Source organism: Doryrhamphus excisus, linkage group LG2 (assembly GCF_037039965.1).
Source record: "Doryrhamphus excisus strain RoL-2023G ecotype Guam linkage group LG2, RoL_Dexc_Guam_v1.1, whole genome shotgun sequence".
Classification (NCBI taxonomy): domain Eukaryota; kingdom Metazoa; phylum Chordata; class Actinopteri; order Syngnathiformes; family Syngnathidae; genus Doryrhamphus; species Doryrhamphus excisus.
In genome coordinates, this window is record NC_136358.1 from 29630753 (window position 1) to 29648208 (window position 17456).

A 17456-nucleotide genomic window follows, 5' to 3' on the forward strand; every position below is an offset into this window, starting at 1 on the left:
GCATTCCCTGGAATATCTCCTTTCCAACCTGTCTCACACTATGTCAACATTTTTGTTATAATCTAGTGTATATAACGATGGATCAGCCGCAACGCCAGACAGATTTCACTGGGGAACATTCCCCGGTATTGATCTGCAGTGCCCCAGTAAAAATGTCACCAATTAAAAAAAGTCACTTCAGAGTTTTAGGTCTACGTAGCACAGCGCACATACTACTTGGTATGGTAATTCATTTCTACTGTATTCACTCCACATAAACACTGGGGCATGGCTAATTAATATAGTCATTTATTCAGCTGATAATACTTCTACATATTAATACCAACTCCAAGTCGAGAAAGAGAGAGAGAGAGAGAGAGAGGCGATGACAATCACTGCGTGAGGTAGGTAGGTAATGTTAGCCGACAACACCTTGTTAAATATATGATTTTGGTTTCGATTTGACTGTAACTGTAATTCCTAGATGGATGTCAGAAAGTTATTCGCCCGCAGCAGGGACAAAGCAGCAAGGAATGAGAGAAGGAAGTGAAGTCCTAGGCAACAGAAGTCTGTCTTACGTTCATGATAAGTTAGCTAACGTTATTCCTTGTATCAAGACAACTACATTCATTTGCTGTACGAGCTGTCGTGGGAATTTCCAGTGGGTTCATCAGCATGAAATGTAATGTTGGTTATGGTCTGCTGGTTCTGCTCAGGAACCAGCATCCTGAGCATCCTGAGCATATAAGTATTATTGTAAAACAGGCAACTAATTACTAATTTGCCGTTTTATTACTACTGAATGTTTTGGGTTTTTTTGCTGGCAAACGTCTGCACCCCACTTCAGCCCAGTAGCGTAAAACAGGTGATTTACCAACTCATATGAACTACTAAAGAGGTGGATTTATGTCTTGTACCAGACGTTGTTCTTTGGCTGGACGGCCGACTGGCTTTAACTTGGAAGGGGCGGGGCCAGCTGAAACGTTGGCAACCAGGCAGAACGACGAGGAGTGGTTGATGTGACTTCACACGAAAGCTGCCTGTGGAGCCATCAACGCGAATCTTTAAACATCAAGCGGGACTGTATCTGCGTTTTCGGGACCACCAACCTTTGTCGTAAAGGTAAGGGCCTGGCGAGTATCCCCCGGGCGGGGTTCGCCGCTCAGGCTGCCCGTCCATACGGCAATGATATCAGGCTAATGTTAGCGAGAATGCTAATATGTAGCTTACTCACCGACTCACCTACTTCCAATTGCTTGTGGGTGAATTAATCCTTCATTTCTTATTTTTGTCTTCCATCGGTCCGTGTGATGGTTTGTTCCCAAAACAAAATCCACAACGTGGATTCGAGATAATAGAACGACGCTAGTGCTAGCAGAGGGTGGATGCTAACCCACACAGACTGTGGCGCTGTCAAAGCATCGCCTGCTTTTGACAGCTTCGCCTTGTAGGCACATCAATAATCACATTTATGTTACATTTAACCAATCATAGCAAAATATTTATCTCTTACTCGTAACAGATTTTCAACTGCCCTATTCTTTTGTGTGATCCCTTCTGTTATAAATGTCTGCTACATAGGCTAAGGTGCTTATTGTTTTAAATACACGACCAGCGTCTGATTGGACGAATTAAGTATAAAATCATAGGAGAGGTGCATTGGTCCTGAGTGCCCCGCCCTAGTTGAGCATCTCTCTTCAAACTCAGGCCGCCAACTTGAGAGTTCTAACCCTAGATTACAGTGATAGATTAAACAATCTAGCGTCTATAGGTCACTGTCTGGTTAAAAAAAATAAGAAAACAATAAGCTTAACAAATACCTGGTTTAAAAATACATTAAATTAAGCTTATATAGAGTATAACAGGAGGAACTAACTCATCCAAAAAAAACGAGTCACAATTCCTGATAATTACAAGCTTGACAAGCTTAACCGTTGTTAGCATCCTACCTTGACATGTAAGTATACTAAAAGTATTGCATTATATTACAAACGGTGTGCAAGATTGATGATTTGGAATGGAACACGCGCATGAACAATGCGCTTGTGACTGGGCTCCACATTACATGCAAGCCTCATGCCTGGCCAGTTGATGATGCAAGTGGCCAATGTCTGGCAGGAATCCCCTATTTCCAACTGTAATGTCAGTGTTTGTGGCTAAGGAAGATGTAGTTGCCGATACAAATCCAGTCACTTTGTTTATGTAAGGTATTTTTTACAATTATACAGTATGTGGTGTATTTTGAAGGTCCGGAGTGTTGAGAATGTCTTTTGACTGACAAGAGAGATGTTGGCTTTTAAAGTTTTTTAGCCCACTTAACCACTGTTTAGTTGATGTTTAGTTGGGGGAGACTGGTTAGTCGTAGTGTGTTTGAGGAGGGGAAATATTACATACTTGTATTTGTAAATTTCACGATTTTGTCCATGAAAATTCAAAGCACTTGGAGCACCAACTGCAATAAGATCAAGTTCAAAGGATGGTTCAAAGCAATTTACTTTACTAGACCTCGTTGTCAAAGACATCAAGCATGATGATGTCCACTATCATCTGCACTACAAGGGAAAGAAAAGACACAGGCTGCTAAATTCAACAATATTAGCGAAGGAAAACATTGAAAAACTGTGGTTCGCTGGAGTCCCAAAGCTTCAGAAAGGGGGTTATCAAAACCTTTATAAAAACCCTTTCCACAGAAAGAGCGCAATTACAGGGCAATTACAGGGCCATGTACATTTGGATTCTTTTGCACTTAAATAAAAATCACAGTACCAACCAACCAATAACAATATCATGCAGAAGCCTTGTCAGTTTCATGGAATTGCATGGCAAGTGCTTAATTTATCTGCAAACATTACGCAAACTAGTTGTCACGCATTTCAGGCATGCCAAATACACATGTGCACATCAATATATTGAGCCCCTTATCAAGATTGTTTTTATTCATCGTGCGGTGTATTCAGTTATTGATTATCGTAACCCAGTCCAGGGTGTAACCCGCTTCTCGCCCAAAGACAGCTGGGATAGGCTCCAGCACCCTCCGCAACCCTCGTGAGGAAAAAGCGGTAGGAAATGAATGAATGAATGAATGATTATCGTAACAGGCCTGTTGATAAAGAAAGAGGATTAAATAAGATAACCCTAAGTTTCAAACACCATACCAGCATCAGTTTATGCCTGCTTTCAAGTAATAATAATAATATTTCATTACTTCTGGTTGGGGTCGCAAGGCCACACAGTCAGGAGATTGGGAAGACCTGAGTTTTTGTCTCTGCTACGGCATTCCTGAGTGGCGTGCGTGGGTTTTCTCCGGATACTCCGGTTTTCCTGTCAGGTTAATTTGTGACTTTAAATTGTTCCTACGTTTGAATATGACTTTGGATGGTTGTAATATAGACAATATTTTTTTCTATACATGGCTTGTGATTGGCTGGCGATCCCGCCTCTTGCTCGAAGTCAGCTGGGATAGACTTCAGCAAGCCGAGTTAGAATGGATGCATCGATACTACTGGTTAAATAAACATATCTTACACTTTGAAGAATAATTCTGCAAAGAAATATTCTGTGGATCAAGTCGTAATGCTAAGAGAAACATTTTGGGAATATCCTGAGGTGATTTGTTAGTTTACACGTACAAAAGTCCAGCAATGAGAGACAGCGTTCCATTGAGATGCTCCTGCATGATTCTGCATATTGACAACTATGGCGTGACATGCGGGCTGATAACAGGAGGGATTGTTGAGCGGTGCAGGCGTGTGACTCAGCTTTATCCTGCTGTCATCACAATGGATGCATCGGAATACTTCATTCATCCCTGGAGGAGAACTCATATGTTAACATGGTGTGCACTGCTTCACTTCATCAGCTTACGCATTCCCAATGCTTCCTCTTTTTCTTAGCCACCTTTGGCTGAGCGATGCCACCGGCCCCCAGCTGCGACTGCCCCCACCTGGACTGTGTGGGGGAGATCACCAAGGAGGAACTCATCCAGAAGTCCCATGTGAGTCCCATTGTGACACATACCGTATCAGTGGGTTTTGGAATAGTCCAGGGATCTCATCTATAAAGCTTGTGTACACACAACATGGGGCTGAAAAGACAATTTTTAAATAAGTGTTTGGAAATTAAGACAATGTATTTCATTATATGGCTTAAGGTTTGTAAAATTTTATAATAAAAAAGAAAAAACCCTAACCCTAACCCAACAAAAACATCATGATAGATCTTACGGTCCGCATGGCCCAACCCTATTGTACATTGGGGTTTTATACAACAAGGTCTATTTTGGCTTCAGCTGTTGCAGAATGTTTTAAAAACTAAAATTTGCATAGAACAAACATATTACCCAGACTGCATTTTCATAGGGGCATTAAAAAACTGTAAAACTATCTTTGAAAGACACACTTATTATAGATAAAAGACTTTCTTTATACCTGGACAAATGCGATTGTGATGAATTATTTTAATCCATTGACAGCCCTTGTTAAACCCTTTTTAACAACAGAACATAAAGTTATTGACTTATGGCAGTTGGTTCCATTTTGTGCAGCATGTGCATACACCTGCCTTAGAACAGGCATTGGCAATGAAAAAAAACATGAATGTTTCCTGGACTCCATGTAAGTGTTTGCTGATTTTAAAGAGAATCTACTCGTCATTGTACATCTAGTACATGGCTATATTGATGAACAGATGGGCAACCCAGTCATCTGGTATGTGTGTATGAGGTGTATTAAGGAAGGGTAGTCATGACGCTGTATGGAGTAGTGCCATGTTTATCTGTGGCAGTCCAAATGTAATGGTGGCAGACCACCATGAAAGAATGGGAAATATATGGGAAACACTGCGCTTGTTGGACTCGATGCTGTCATTTTACCTGAAGTGTTGTCATGTCTCTGCAGGGCCAGTGTCAAGACTGTAAAGTTGGAGGACCGAATTTGTGGGCATGTTTGGAGGTAAGTGTTTGTGTAAGACATGGGTCACAATGAAAATGACACCACACTGAAGCAACAAATGTTTTTTTTGTTCCTGTCTGTAGAGCGGCTGTGCATACGTAGGCTGTGGAGAGTCTCACGCTGACCACAGCACAGGACACTCGCAGGTGAGACCCCCGGGAATTATTGGTTTTTAATGTCATTTCCCCACCTCTTGAGTTTGATTGGAGTGCAACACGTTAGCTCATTTAGCTCGTCCCCGCATCCAGTGCCATTGCAGGAGTGGATCATCTATTATTAAATGGGATTCCTCAGGGAATGGAGGGGAGATGGAGTGCTGTTTTCTCTTCCATGCTTGCAGTATCTGGCCGCTCTACTGCCCAGACTGCTAGCCAGGCTAGCAAGAGCAATACGTTATGAATGCAAAGTCCCAATTCTAGAGAAGTGAAAAGCTCTTTGACCCATATGAAAGCCATCCATCAATGCTCTGTCATTCTACTTTACAATTGCAATTCAATTGCACACAGGAGACAGGCCACAACCTGACGGTGAACCTGACTACACTTCGAGTATGGTGTTATGCCTGTGGCAAGGAGGTCTTCCTGGACCGTAAACTTGTCCCTCAGGCGCCCCAGTTCAAGCCCCTCCCTTCCTCTCAGAATGCTGCACAGGTAAACACCCCTCATGTCATTCGACTATTTTATTGTCTGACAAGGCAAGTTTACAATGTGTTATTTTTGCACAATTGCTGTGTTGCATACATACAGTAAGGGTGTGTGCTCACTGTTGTTTCACATTTCTTTGAGCGTTATCATTGCAGAGATAAGAGCTGCCGTGTTTTTGTTGTCGCTGTGTCATACATCCCTGAAGGCTAACAACAGGGCCGCCGTGAGCCCCGCCTCACTACGAGTGTCCCCGAACGGTGTCTGTGAAGACCTGGACATGGAGACTGAGGAAGAGCACGACGTGCGAGCTCGAGGTCAGCAGGATGGTTGTTGCTGGTGTACACACAAAGCCCTCCTCTTTTTGTCAATGTTTGGACCTCAGTCTTAATGGGACTTGGCCTCATGTAGCGATAAAGGAGTTTTGATAGGTCTTCCTTGGTTGGTTGTTTTAATGTAATTGGTGTGGCTCCCTCCACCACAGGCCTGACCGGACTGAAAAACATCGGCAACACGTGCTACATGAACGCTGCCCTCCAAGCCCTGTCCAACTGGTGAGACATTATTCTGTCTTTTTCTGCCCACAGTGTCTCGCCCTCCCCATATCATCAGTCTGCACTTCAGCTGCAGCGCGCCACGTTTAGCAATCAGACACGCCCCTCTTGTTGCTCCCTTTCATCCACCCTGTGTGATTGCATCGGAAAGAAAACTGACGATTCCTCCTCAAATTTGGGTGCTCAAAAGTGAGACGAACTTTTGCTAAATCAATTTCCACGACCAATTCACCCTCCAAGGGAGGAGAGTACAAATATTTTTGTGATTTGAAGTGTGATGCATAAAAAATGGACGTCAGCTTGTTAAAACAAACTGAATTTTGAACATAAAATACACACACAGATATTGCCATCACAGCTACACAACTGACCTGAATAATGAAGCTGCCAGCTTTCTACTCCAAATATGACGTTTTTGTCAAGATGTGTAGCTCTAACAATTTGCCTGTCTTTGTGTGGCAGCCCTCCCTTGACACAGTTTTTTCTGGAGTGCGGCGGCCTGGTGAGGACGGACAAGAAGCCAGCACTGTGTAAAAGCTACCAGAAGCTTGTGTCTGACCTTTGGCATAAGAACAGGTTGGCGTTTGTCACATTTCAACTTTTCACCAGGCTACACCTTGTGTTGCTGCCTCACTTTTTATTTGTCTTTTCATTGCAGACCCTCCTATGTGGTCCCAACTAATCTGTTCCAGGGAATCAAAGCCATAAACCCAATGTTCAGGGGATATTCTCAGCAGGTGTGTGATATTTAACAGAGGATTTTTACTTTATTTCTCTTTATCAGCCAAAATGGAGCCAGACATGATTTGAGAAATGTCACCACATGCTTCAGATTTTCCCTGTCACACCTGACTCTACATTGTTTGCTCCTCCCCGCAGGACTCACAGGAGTTTTTGCGCTGCTTGATGGACCAACTTCATGAGGAGCTGAAGGAGATGCTGCCTGAGCCTTACGAGCAGTCTACCGGCATCACGGTAGATGACTGTCCGGAGGAGGACAACCGTAGCCAATCGGACAACGACTTTCAGTCCTGTGAGTCGTGCGGAAGCAGCGAGCCGGCTGATAACGAGACGCAGCCTGCGAGCATGGCGATGGGCGACAACGAGGTCGAGATGCTGATTCCCGAACAAGATGATATCCAGGCCAACAGGGAGTGGCAGAAGGAGAAGAACATGATCAATGACATTTACCGCTGCGGAGTTAACGGTGTAATGGCTGACAACAGCGCAGGAGACATAGACAAGGATGTGGACACCACTGCAGAGACCACACCCATTATCAGCAGTCAGGGACACATTAAGGTGCAAAGCAGAACATCAGGTAGATATAAAAACAAACTTTGCCTTACTTTGATGGGATGTCGATATTTAACATTGTTGCTCTCCTGTAGAATCTTTTCCAGACATCCATATGTCCAACATCGCAAGACCACAAGGTCCAGTGTCTATGGAGGGGCACATTTCCAAAATGTCCAGCAGTCCACCCAAAGCTTCCTCCGTCTGGCCCGGCCTCAACTCTGCCCACAAGAAAGGTACCACACAAAAAGAGATTGTTTGGATTTTTTGACATGACGTTGTATGACATCACCATCAACAGTGTAGCCAAATGTGCATGAAAGTATTATTAAAATGTAAACAATCTTATTGAACAATAGCCTCTGAAACAAAATGGTATATCTTTAAATAAATATAGAAAAAGTGAAATATAATGTGCAATCATGCTGCATTCACAGTCGTCTCTCTGGAGCCTGGTTAGAGCATTTAGCTATTCCATCTCATGTTCCCCATGACGACAGACAGTAAACATGCTTGATACCATTTTTATACAACAACGTTTATACCGTGTACACGCTTATACCGTCTTTTTCGCTGTTCACTCTCGCTATGCAGCCTCTCCTCCTCCGTATCTCCGTGGGGATGTCTGACTGTTTCGTGTAGCAAAGAAGTGTTCAAGGCTAAGAGCTGCTCACAAGTGTACAATGGAGCAAGAGCCAAGCTACCGACGTAACATCCATAGCTGCACACTTGCTTTCACATTCATACCTATGGACAATTTGGATTTGGTTTTTGGAATGTGGGAGGAAGCCGGAGTCGGAGAGAGTGCGTGTGAAAACCCACGCATGCACGGGGAGATCATGCAAACGCCACACAGAGATGGCCAAGGGTGGGATTGAACTCGGGTCTCCTAGCTGTGAGGTCTGCGCGCTAACCACTCGTCCACCGACCACCTTGGACGTAACCAATTTCAATACATTTTTGAGGATGGGTGGGGCGTGAGTCAAGGTAGATATTTGAAATGTCGCTAGAAGTTATTTTGTAATGTGCGTTACTGGGAGCTACAACTTGTAGATCCGTCATTACTCTCAGTAAAATTCCCTACCTAGTTTAACTACTGTGCCTCTCCACAGCTATTAGTACCTTCTCCTCACCAAAGAGCAAGTGTCAAAAGAGATACCGTAGCGTCATCTCGGACGTCTTCGACGGGACCATTGTGAGCTCCGTGCAGTGCCTGACTTGTGATCGGGTTAGTATGTTGCTGTTGGCGGATATAATGTATGCGAGTGACACGCTCATACACCTCACTTGACTACAACCATGGCCTATGTGTCTTTTCAGGTGTCCGTCACGCTGGAAAACTTTCAGGATATCTCCTTGCCCATCCCAGGCAAGGAAGACCTGGCCAAGCTCCACTCGTCCACACATCAGACGTCACTGGTGAAAGCTGGCTCCTGCGGGGAAGCATACGCGGCACAGGGCTGGATCGCCTTCGTTATGGAATACATCAAGAGGTGTGTGGAGTAACATTCCAAGCCTTGAGGCATCCGTTTTCAGCCATCATGTTGGAGTAAGGGTGCTCCTTACTTCGCTCGCAAGCTACCGGTAGATCGCCAAGGTAGTTTGGGTCGATCGTGTAAACCTCACTCTGTAGATGTCATATGACATCAGTCAGCTAGCTCGCGTCCTGATTAGGTCTTTCTCCCCTGCCGCATTTGAAGCTACACACGGAGACACAATTCTATATAATATAGTAAATCTATAGTACAGTTTATATATTGTATATTTATCAGGGCTGTCAAAAATAACGCCCGAATGGCGGTAACTAATTTATTTCATTAATTATGTAGATTTTTTTTACCGTAATTAACAAATGTGCATCATGGCAAGCCATCGCTCTCTGTTATGACAGATGGCGGCACATTGTAGCGCCCCGCAGAGTCACACAGACTCTGTCGCCTTTTATAACTTTATTCTGAGCTGAACGCATCAACAGCAGTGCAATTCAAACACCATTTATGCATCTCAACTCAAAACAAACACGTCTCTAGTCCATTCGTCATCGCAACACTTCCACACTAGACGGATCGGGAGATGCTTTCACTGACACCTCAAACATCACAACAACGTCTTTATTATGCATGCATGTGTGGGCTAAATCAGGGGTCACTCACCAGGTGCCCTCTTGTCCCAGGTCGCTCCGAAAACCACGAGTCTCCTTCCAGCCTGTTCTAAAAATCCCCCAAATTGCACCACTTGCACATCTGGATCTCATTTTTTCCGTTGTTATTCTTTAAACCACAATTACATGTAAACTGGAAAGGACCATATATTTTAAAATGCTTGAAACATTTGTACAAAAGACTGGTTTACTAGTGTTCGTTCTCTTTTGCTGATTTACATGAACATGATTAAACGCAGCTGCCATTTACGACACAAGATGGGCACCTGAATGCACCAGGGCAGCCGCACGGGTGTCCAGAGTTGTCGTAACATTTGATGTCCAACTAACAGTGTGGCTTATAAACGTGACTAACCTGGTTAGTTCTCATTCCTTCAACGCTAGACGCTGTTTGCACCGTCATATTGGAGTGTTGGGATTCAGCCGCTGAGCTGGTCGCAAACTGTTGAGCTCAGTTAGCCATTGCCACTAATTCCTGCTATATCAGTGTGTTTAGTGTACTTCTTACAGCTGAGATGTTATGTTGCGAACTGCTAGCTTTATAAACACTACACTAGGGTAGACGAATATCATTAATTATTCACAATGACATAAAGTTAAAGGCAAATTGGCTATTTGAGAAGTGTGTATCAAACTGGTAGCCCTTCGCATTCATCAGGACCCAAGAAGTAACTAAGGTTTGTGACCCCGGTCTAAAACAGAAATGCAAATTAAAAAAATAAGTGGATATTCTTGTCCCTCACTTTGTTAACCTTAACGCTCGGTACATTTTACTGCATTAAATGATGCTGGGAAATCCCATTAAATTCACTAAAAACATGTGAATTCATCTTAAATGACGTGGTGTTTTTGAACGCAACTCCTCATTGCTCATAATAACAGTTAATTTCTGATTCAAATAATCTGCTATTAAAGGAACCATCATCCATCTTCTGTGCCGCGTATCATCACTAGGGTCGCTGATGTATGCAGGAGCCTATCCCAGTTGACTTCCGGCGAGAATTAAATAAAGCAGTGTTTGGTAAATAGATTTTCAAACTGTGTGTCATGTCTTCATTTGATTTTAAATGTTGGCACTGTTAATACATACAAATATACATAATCCTGCCCCATAATTTGTCTTTCTTTCAGTAAAAATTGGCATATTTCAGACATAGAAACATGGTGATTAATCATGATTAATTAATTTGAAAACCGTGATTAATCTGATTACTAATTTTAATCATTTGACAGCCGTCATATTTATAGTAGGAGGCGGCTCTTTGGGACTTGGTCATTTTAAAAGTGGCTTGGCAGACTGAAAAACTGACGGTTTATTTTCCACCTTCTTGCCTCTGCTTCTACTTTAGCTGGTTCTGGGGTCCAGTGGTGACGTTACAAGATTGTCTGGCAGCCTTTTTTGCCCGGGACGAGCTAAAAGGTGAGCCACAGACTGGTTTTGATTCAAGCAAGAATGACATTTTTGAATATTTTATGCGCTTTTCTAGGTGACAACATGTACAGCTGTGAAAAATGCAAGAAGTGAGTATCTATCTTTTATTCTCCTGTGATGCTAAACTCCAAAACTGATCTTTGAAACGTCATATTTTTTTCCCCTCAGGCTACGAAATGGGGTCAAATTTTGCAAAATGCAAAGTTTGCCAGAGGTATACAAAAAAAAAAACAAATCCTGTGCCCCGGTGTTGACACTTAAGTGATGTTTTTCTTTCTTTGTTGTAGATCCTTTGCATCCACTTGAAGCGCTTCCGGCACGAGCTGATGTTTTCCACCAAGATTGGCACTCATGTTTCCTTCCCGCTGGAGGGCCTGGACCTGCAGCCCTTCCTGGCCAAGGACAGCTCGGCCCAGACGGCCCACTACGACCTGCTGTCGGTCATCTGCCACCATGGCACCTCCAGCAGTGAGTGGGCGCCCATGTGAAAGATAGTACATAGTATAATACATAGTTGCCAATGCTGGTGTAAAATCGGCCATTCTCCCTGCTTGTCAGGTGGCCACTACATCGCCTACTGCAGGAACGACTTCAACAACTTGTGGTATGAGTTTGACGACCAAAGTGTGACCGAGGTTTCAGAGTCTTGCGTCCAGAATGCTGAGGCTTACGTGCTCTTCTATAAGTAAATCGCCAGGGACTTTTAATTGCTTTTCACATTGCTGCTGCTCATCTTGAATACAATGAATGGAACGGCTGTGCTCCCGCTGCAGGAAGAGCAATGAGGATGCGCTGAAGGAGCGTAGGCGGGTGTCGGGCTTACTCAACATGATGGAGCCCAGCCTCCTCCAGTTCTACATCTCCCGACAGTGGCTCAACAAGTTCAGGACTTTTGCTGAGCCGGGGCCTATTTCCAATGACGACTTCCTGTGCTCACACGGAGGTGAGTCTTGTAATGAAGTCCACTTTTTCCTTAACAGGATGTCTGTTCAGGCTCAGCTTAAGTGCAGAGAATTGAGAACTTTGCATCTGTTTGCAACTGTATCCCTTCCAAACAATTGTTTATTCAGACCAGGGTAGACCTGCCACAATAATCAATAAATCAAATAACCGCTTGACAAATTAAGCAAAATTTTTCTAGCCTTGATATAATGACATGTCTGTCTCAACACTTGGTCATGTTGGTTCTATAGAATGCATGGACCTCAGTGTGGTCAGGAGATGCTGACGTGTCTTGTCAGCTGATTTATATACAGGTTTTGGCGCTGTCTTCCTACCTGTAGAGGCAGGATCACAGCGCCATCTGCAGTCCCACTTCAGCAGGACTGTGTCGCAGGCGTGTGAGAGTAAAAAGGCTCCGTCGTGTTTCAATGGTCTCTTTAATCCAGCGATGGTGTTGTCCTCTGTCCCAATGATGTTTGCTCCATTCCAGTCCATAAGATGGTTCTGTCTTTTTGCCAACTCTAAACTAACACTGGTCTTACGCATAGACCAAATGAACCTGATTACCTGTTTACCTGTCCAGATGATGCCGTATCTGTGACTGCTGTTTTGAATGCTGTGTTGTCTCAGGTGTACCGCCCAACAAAGCAGCCTACATCGACGACCTGGCCGTCATGCTGCCTCAGAATGTGTGGGATCACCTTTACAGCAGGTGCACAGACTGACCTGCAGTAGTTTCAGATGATTTTTTCATAATCTCGTCTCTTGCGTGACGGAAGAAATCTGTTTGTAGATACGGCGGCGGACCAGCTGTCAATCACCTGTATGCCTGTCACGCGTGCCAGATTGAGATAGAGAAGCTAGAGAAGCGGCGCAAGTCGGAGCTGGACATGTTTGTCCGGGTAAGTCCACACCATCCTAGGCACCCATTGTGTTGCAGAGGAGACATGGTGAGTAGGAATGTCCCCGTCAGTATTTTTGTCTTCAGAACCGATACCATTTTGAGTCTGGGTCTGATAGTTTGACAGACGAAAATGAGCATGGGATGTTCCGACCAGTGTTTTATGCTGTGAGAGCTACTTTTCCTAAATGAAAATGGCCAAGAGCTACTCGTTTTGGGAACATTTCTTTTCATAGCTTATGTCAAGCCAAACAAAGCCAATATGCTTGTTTTACCAGAACATGAACAACATGCTGGTATTCACAACTCACCTTTTCTATTTCACAATGCATTTATTTCTAGCCTTCTCACATTATTTACTGAAAACCTGAATGAAAAGCAGGTTACTCCACCTCTGCTGTGCCCCTCCAGCCGCATCCGCAGATGCAGCTGACTCCCTCCCCTGTGCCCGGGGAGGAGATACAGTATCAGTGTGATATCAGTGCGCACAACGGCCATTTCAAGCGTGGAGTCATCATCCAGAGTCCGACACGGCCCTACACACAACAAAAGTTCCTCTTGCACTAAAAATGCTACATAGTATCTGCATGCCTCCAAATCCATACTCATGCAGTCATCCCCAAATTCTGTATTCAAATTCAAGTACAGCGACTTGGGACTGGGTCTTTATAGCTGCTGCCTGACGGATGATCACATCGCGAGCCTCGGACTCAACACACCCTGCCAATGCTTGCCCCCAAATGCCGCACCAATCTAAAGCTTTTCAAAGCGTAACCCCCGTGAGACATTTTTTCGGCACGTCTTGCAGGATGCAAAACACTCTCACTTTCACATCAGTCTGCGCTGCTGCCTTTGTGCAGACAGTTGGTGAAGTCAATTCCCAACCAGGGTCCCAACACCCAGCCATCCAAAGCTGGGATAAATAGGAGGGCTGAGGCGGGAACAACATCCGGCGTCGACGACATTTCTTTGCACAATGTGATGGAGAAATACACAATCAACATACTCTGAACAGTTAATGATTGTGTTGTAGTGTTGGCTAAATATGGCAATCATGTCTCATGACTGGGAGCTGAGAGGTGCGATGCTGATGTGAAAGCCTCGTCGTTAATGCATTGAGACAGATGCAGCTGTTTGTGCCTACCCACACACAGTGGCTGCACAGGAGGAGGTGTGTGTGTGTGTGTGTGTGTGTGTGTGTGTGTGTGTGTGTGTGTGTGTGCGCGCGTGTGTGTGCGCGTGCGAGAGCGAGAAGAGACGAACAGGAAGTGTGTCATTTCCAAGAAGGCGCAGTGTGTTAAGAATGTCTTCTAATTACAGCACGGCCGTAGAGAATTGATTTGGGTTTTTCCCATCTCCGTTCAGCCCTTTCATCCTCACTTCATTTATTCTGTGCAACTACAACACCCCCACCCCCTCTCACTCACATCCCTTCTCCTGCCTCTTGTGTCTGCAGCTGAACAAGGCGTTCCAGGAGGAGGAGTCTCCGGTGGTCATATACTGCATCAGCATGCAGTGGTTTCGCGAGTGGGAGGCTTTCGTCAAAGCCAAAGACAACGGTAATTGCATACAACTGTCCACCCGCACTCAAGCATCTAATTCGGAAGTTACATCAATAATGTACAGAAAAATGCTGCGGGATTGCTGGTAAAGCTCAAAGAATGTGTGCGCTCTGGTCCAAAAGCATGTGTGAAGTGCTTTTTTCTCCTCATTCATCTTCAAAGAGCTTCAAGTCCCCATGCGGTGTCTCCCTCTTGCAACCAGTGTGTCAAAATGCATCTTCATAACACTTTTTGCTCTGCCGCTCCCTTTTGTATTGTCACATCTATTTATAACGGCTGACACCTTTTTCCAACTCCTTTTCTTTGTTTTTATGTGGCTCCAAAGCAAGGAGCAGACCTTGCTTCACAGGAAGCCACAAAGACCTTTTATATATCATTTATGGGAATAGAGCGACATGCCAGTGAGGAATATGTATGCTTTATTACTTGAACTAATTGAATATTCTTTCATGTCCCCCAAGATCCACCAGGACCCATTGATAATTCCAAGATAACAGTGAACAAGGGTGGCCATTTAACACTCAAACAAGGTACCACATTTATCCATCCATTTTCTATGCTGCGTGAACACATGTAATGTTATAGACTGTGCACTCCCAAACAGCGTATTTGAAATTACCCCAAATCACTGTACGCGTATATGTACACATAGGGGAGGGGGCGGGGGCGTCCATCGCTGCACATTCATCATTATGAGCATTTTGAGTACTACATCTGAGTACTGACAGTGTACTGCATTTCGCTGCACTTCTCTGCATGGATACGTGCAGAAGACTTTAGAGTAAGTCTTCTGAGTACTCTTTTGTGTTGTGGCTGTCTATACATTACATCTTAGGGCCGCTTTTCATCTATTTGATGGCACCACCAGGCCTTGAAAGTGAAAATTATTATTTTTCAAATTAAGTGTTATGCGTAGGCACACAAATGTGCCAATGGAGACACAGCCCCGATGTTACAAGGGGTTGTTTTAATGTGATTGACTTTGTGTGCTATGTGACATATAGAAGAGACGTAGGGCATGTTTGTATTGAAATCTTTCACCTCTATTGGATTCATGTAAGCATAATAAAGTAGAAAAACCTGTTTATGTCAATAACCCATCACAGTGGACCAACGCATCAAATCCTGGTCGACAGCTTTTGTCTGCATAAAATGCGATTTCAATCAGCCTATGAAAAATGACAGCGTTTGTCGCCCTGTGTTGTGGTATTGTTCACTTCATTTTTATTATCCACGTTTTTGCAAAAGCTGGTTTTTGATCAGTCTTCCTGCCAGGACTGCAGTCTGGTGGTGGTGTTGGGGGTTACACCAGGGGCAGCGCACCACAAATAAAATAATGTACAGAAAACATTGGTGGTTATGTCACAGTCATTAAAAAGAAAGAGCAACTGCCACTTAGCTTTAAAGCTTCGGCTGACACCAGTCAGCCCATCTACTGTAAGGGATGTCGACTTAAACGGGTTCCTCTAATAGTGACATTGTTGGCTCATAGAACGCTTGTATTTACTCATTCCAGGGGCAGACTCGGGCCAGATCTCGGAGGAGACGTGGAACTTCCTCCATGCCATCTACAGTGGTGGGCCCCTGGTGACTGTGCGGCCCAACGTGGGCCACCAGGAGACGGAGGCGTCCCAGTCGGAGGAAAAGATCGAGGTGGAGACGCGCTCTCTTTAAGACGGCAAGTTCACTTTTCACTTGACTTTGATTTGATTGATGAAGCGCCAAGGCCACGATCATCTCCGAGAGGGAAGCAAGCTTTGTGCTTGCACAAAAGAGCTCCTGGCTTTCTGTTAGCTTCTTTTCAATTTTTAAACTTGTGCAGCTATGAAAAAAACACATCCACTGAATGCCATAATGCTTGTATTATTTTTTTGGTTTTTATTCTTGACCAAAACAGCACATAACACGTTTTTGCGTCTTGTTTTTGCTGATCATTACAATACGTTGTGCTGTCGATATGACATTACGTTGTTGTATTCAAGCACTGTCTTAGGAGGGACAATGTCACACTTGTGGTATGTCCACTGATTTGAAGGGAATACAGTGGAACCTCACTTTTCCTTATTCGTTGCTCCCAAGAGGTCCAACCAATACCAAAACATACAAAACTGAGGCAATTTTCCCCATAGGAAATCATGTAAATCCAATTATTTGGTTCAAACGTGAACAAATACATTTTATAGATTAGTTTTGCATGCAAAAAACAATGTGTAATCATTCTAAATCAGGAATGGATGCAACTTACTGTTGATGCAGAGCTCCTGTACATCCTTGGGAGACTCAATGCCATAGTGTTTCTCACCTTCTGCATTAAAATGTTGCCACTCGCAACTTCCTTTTGGTCCCATGGCAGATTATTTAGCAGTCACATTCAATAAAATCTAAATGTATGGACACTGAGCCAGCAACACAGGTACTTGGTTTGGGCACTTGGGTCATGGAATGATAACAGTACAGGACAAAAACAGGCTAAAGGCATGCAATAGTTTACCAAAATAAAGAAAACTTGGGCATATGAAAAGCGAGGTTGGACTGTACTTATTCTGACTAGTCTCAGGAATGACGTGTGTGTGTGTGTGTGTGTGTGTGTGTGTGTGTGTGTGTGAGAGAGAGAGAAAGAGAGAGAGAGATGGACATGCTGATCATGCTTGAATGTACTGATGTATGTTGGTTAAGACTCAGCACTTGGTTATTTATCACAGCAAGAATGAATTCTTAGTTTTGTATAAATATCTTAAGAATGCATGCTTTTAACATTAAGAAACAAAAATCTCAACTCCTTGTGGATGCTAAATGTGCACTCAATCTGCAGTCTCATGAAGGACATTATTTTGCATCTGGGCATGGCTGCTGCATATTGAACCAAATGCTGTAATCTTTAGGTTAGTATGTGGACCATTAAATAAGATCTTCTAATTTTTGTTGCTTTGCACAATAAAAAAACACCTTGATGAAAACCTGCTGCATGTGTGGTGCTCTTACTGTCCCACATCAACTGCTCTTTCTGAGCGATGCTGCAATGGAAAAGAAAGCTTGTGA

The 17456-nt window shown here is 43.9% G+C and overlaps 1 protein-coding gene across 1 annotated transcript; it reads left to right on the top strand.

Moving 5' to 3' along the window:
• Nucleotides 1-941: 941 nt before the first annotated feature.
• Nucleotides 942-17355, top strand: usp33 (ubiquitin specific peptidase 33). Its single transcript, XM_058062128.2, has 24 exons — nucleotides 942-1101; nucleotides 3873-3973; nucleotides 4875-4928; nucleotides 5012-5074; nucleotides 5435-5578; nucleotides 5778-5886; nucleotides 6054-6123; nucleotides 6586-6699; nucleotides 6782-6860; nucleotides 7003-7444; nucleotides 7515-7655; nucleotides 8532-8647; nucleotides 8740-8912; nucleotides 10930-11000; nucleotides 11068-11101; nucleotides 11181-11226; nucleotides 11300-11480; nucleotides 11571-11697; nucleotides 11786-11955; nucleotides 12585-12666; nucleotides 12748-12856; nucleotides 14312-14414; nucleotides 14879-14947; nucleotides 15934-17355. The coding sequence occupies exons 2-24, from the start codon at nucleotides 3890-3892 to the stop codon at nucleotides 16089-16091; spliced, it is 2739 nt and encodes a 912-aa protein (XP_057918111.2). The 5' UTR covers nucleotides 942-1101; nucleotides 3873-3889; the 3' UTR covers nucleotides 16092-17355.
• Nucleotides 17356-17456: the final 101 nt, after the last annotated feature.

What these genes read in the sequence shown, in the direction of transcription:
- usp33 (XM_058062128.2), top strand. Translation starts at nt 3,890, where the DNA reads ATGCCACCGGCCCCCAGCTGCGACTGCCCCCACCTGGACTGTGTGGGG. An exon ending in CTCCAAGCCCTGTCCAACTG is followed by an intron (nt 6,124 to 6,585) that starts GTGAGACATTAT and finishes TTTGTGTGGCAG; the next exon opens with CCCTCCCTTGACACAGTTTT. An exon ending in GTTATGGAATACATCAAGAG is followed by an intron (nt 8,913 to 10,929) that starts GTGTGTGGAGTA and finishes CTTCTACTTTAG; the next exon opens with CTGGTTCTGGGGTCCAGTGG.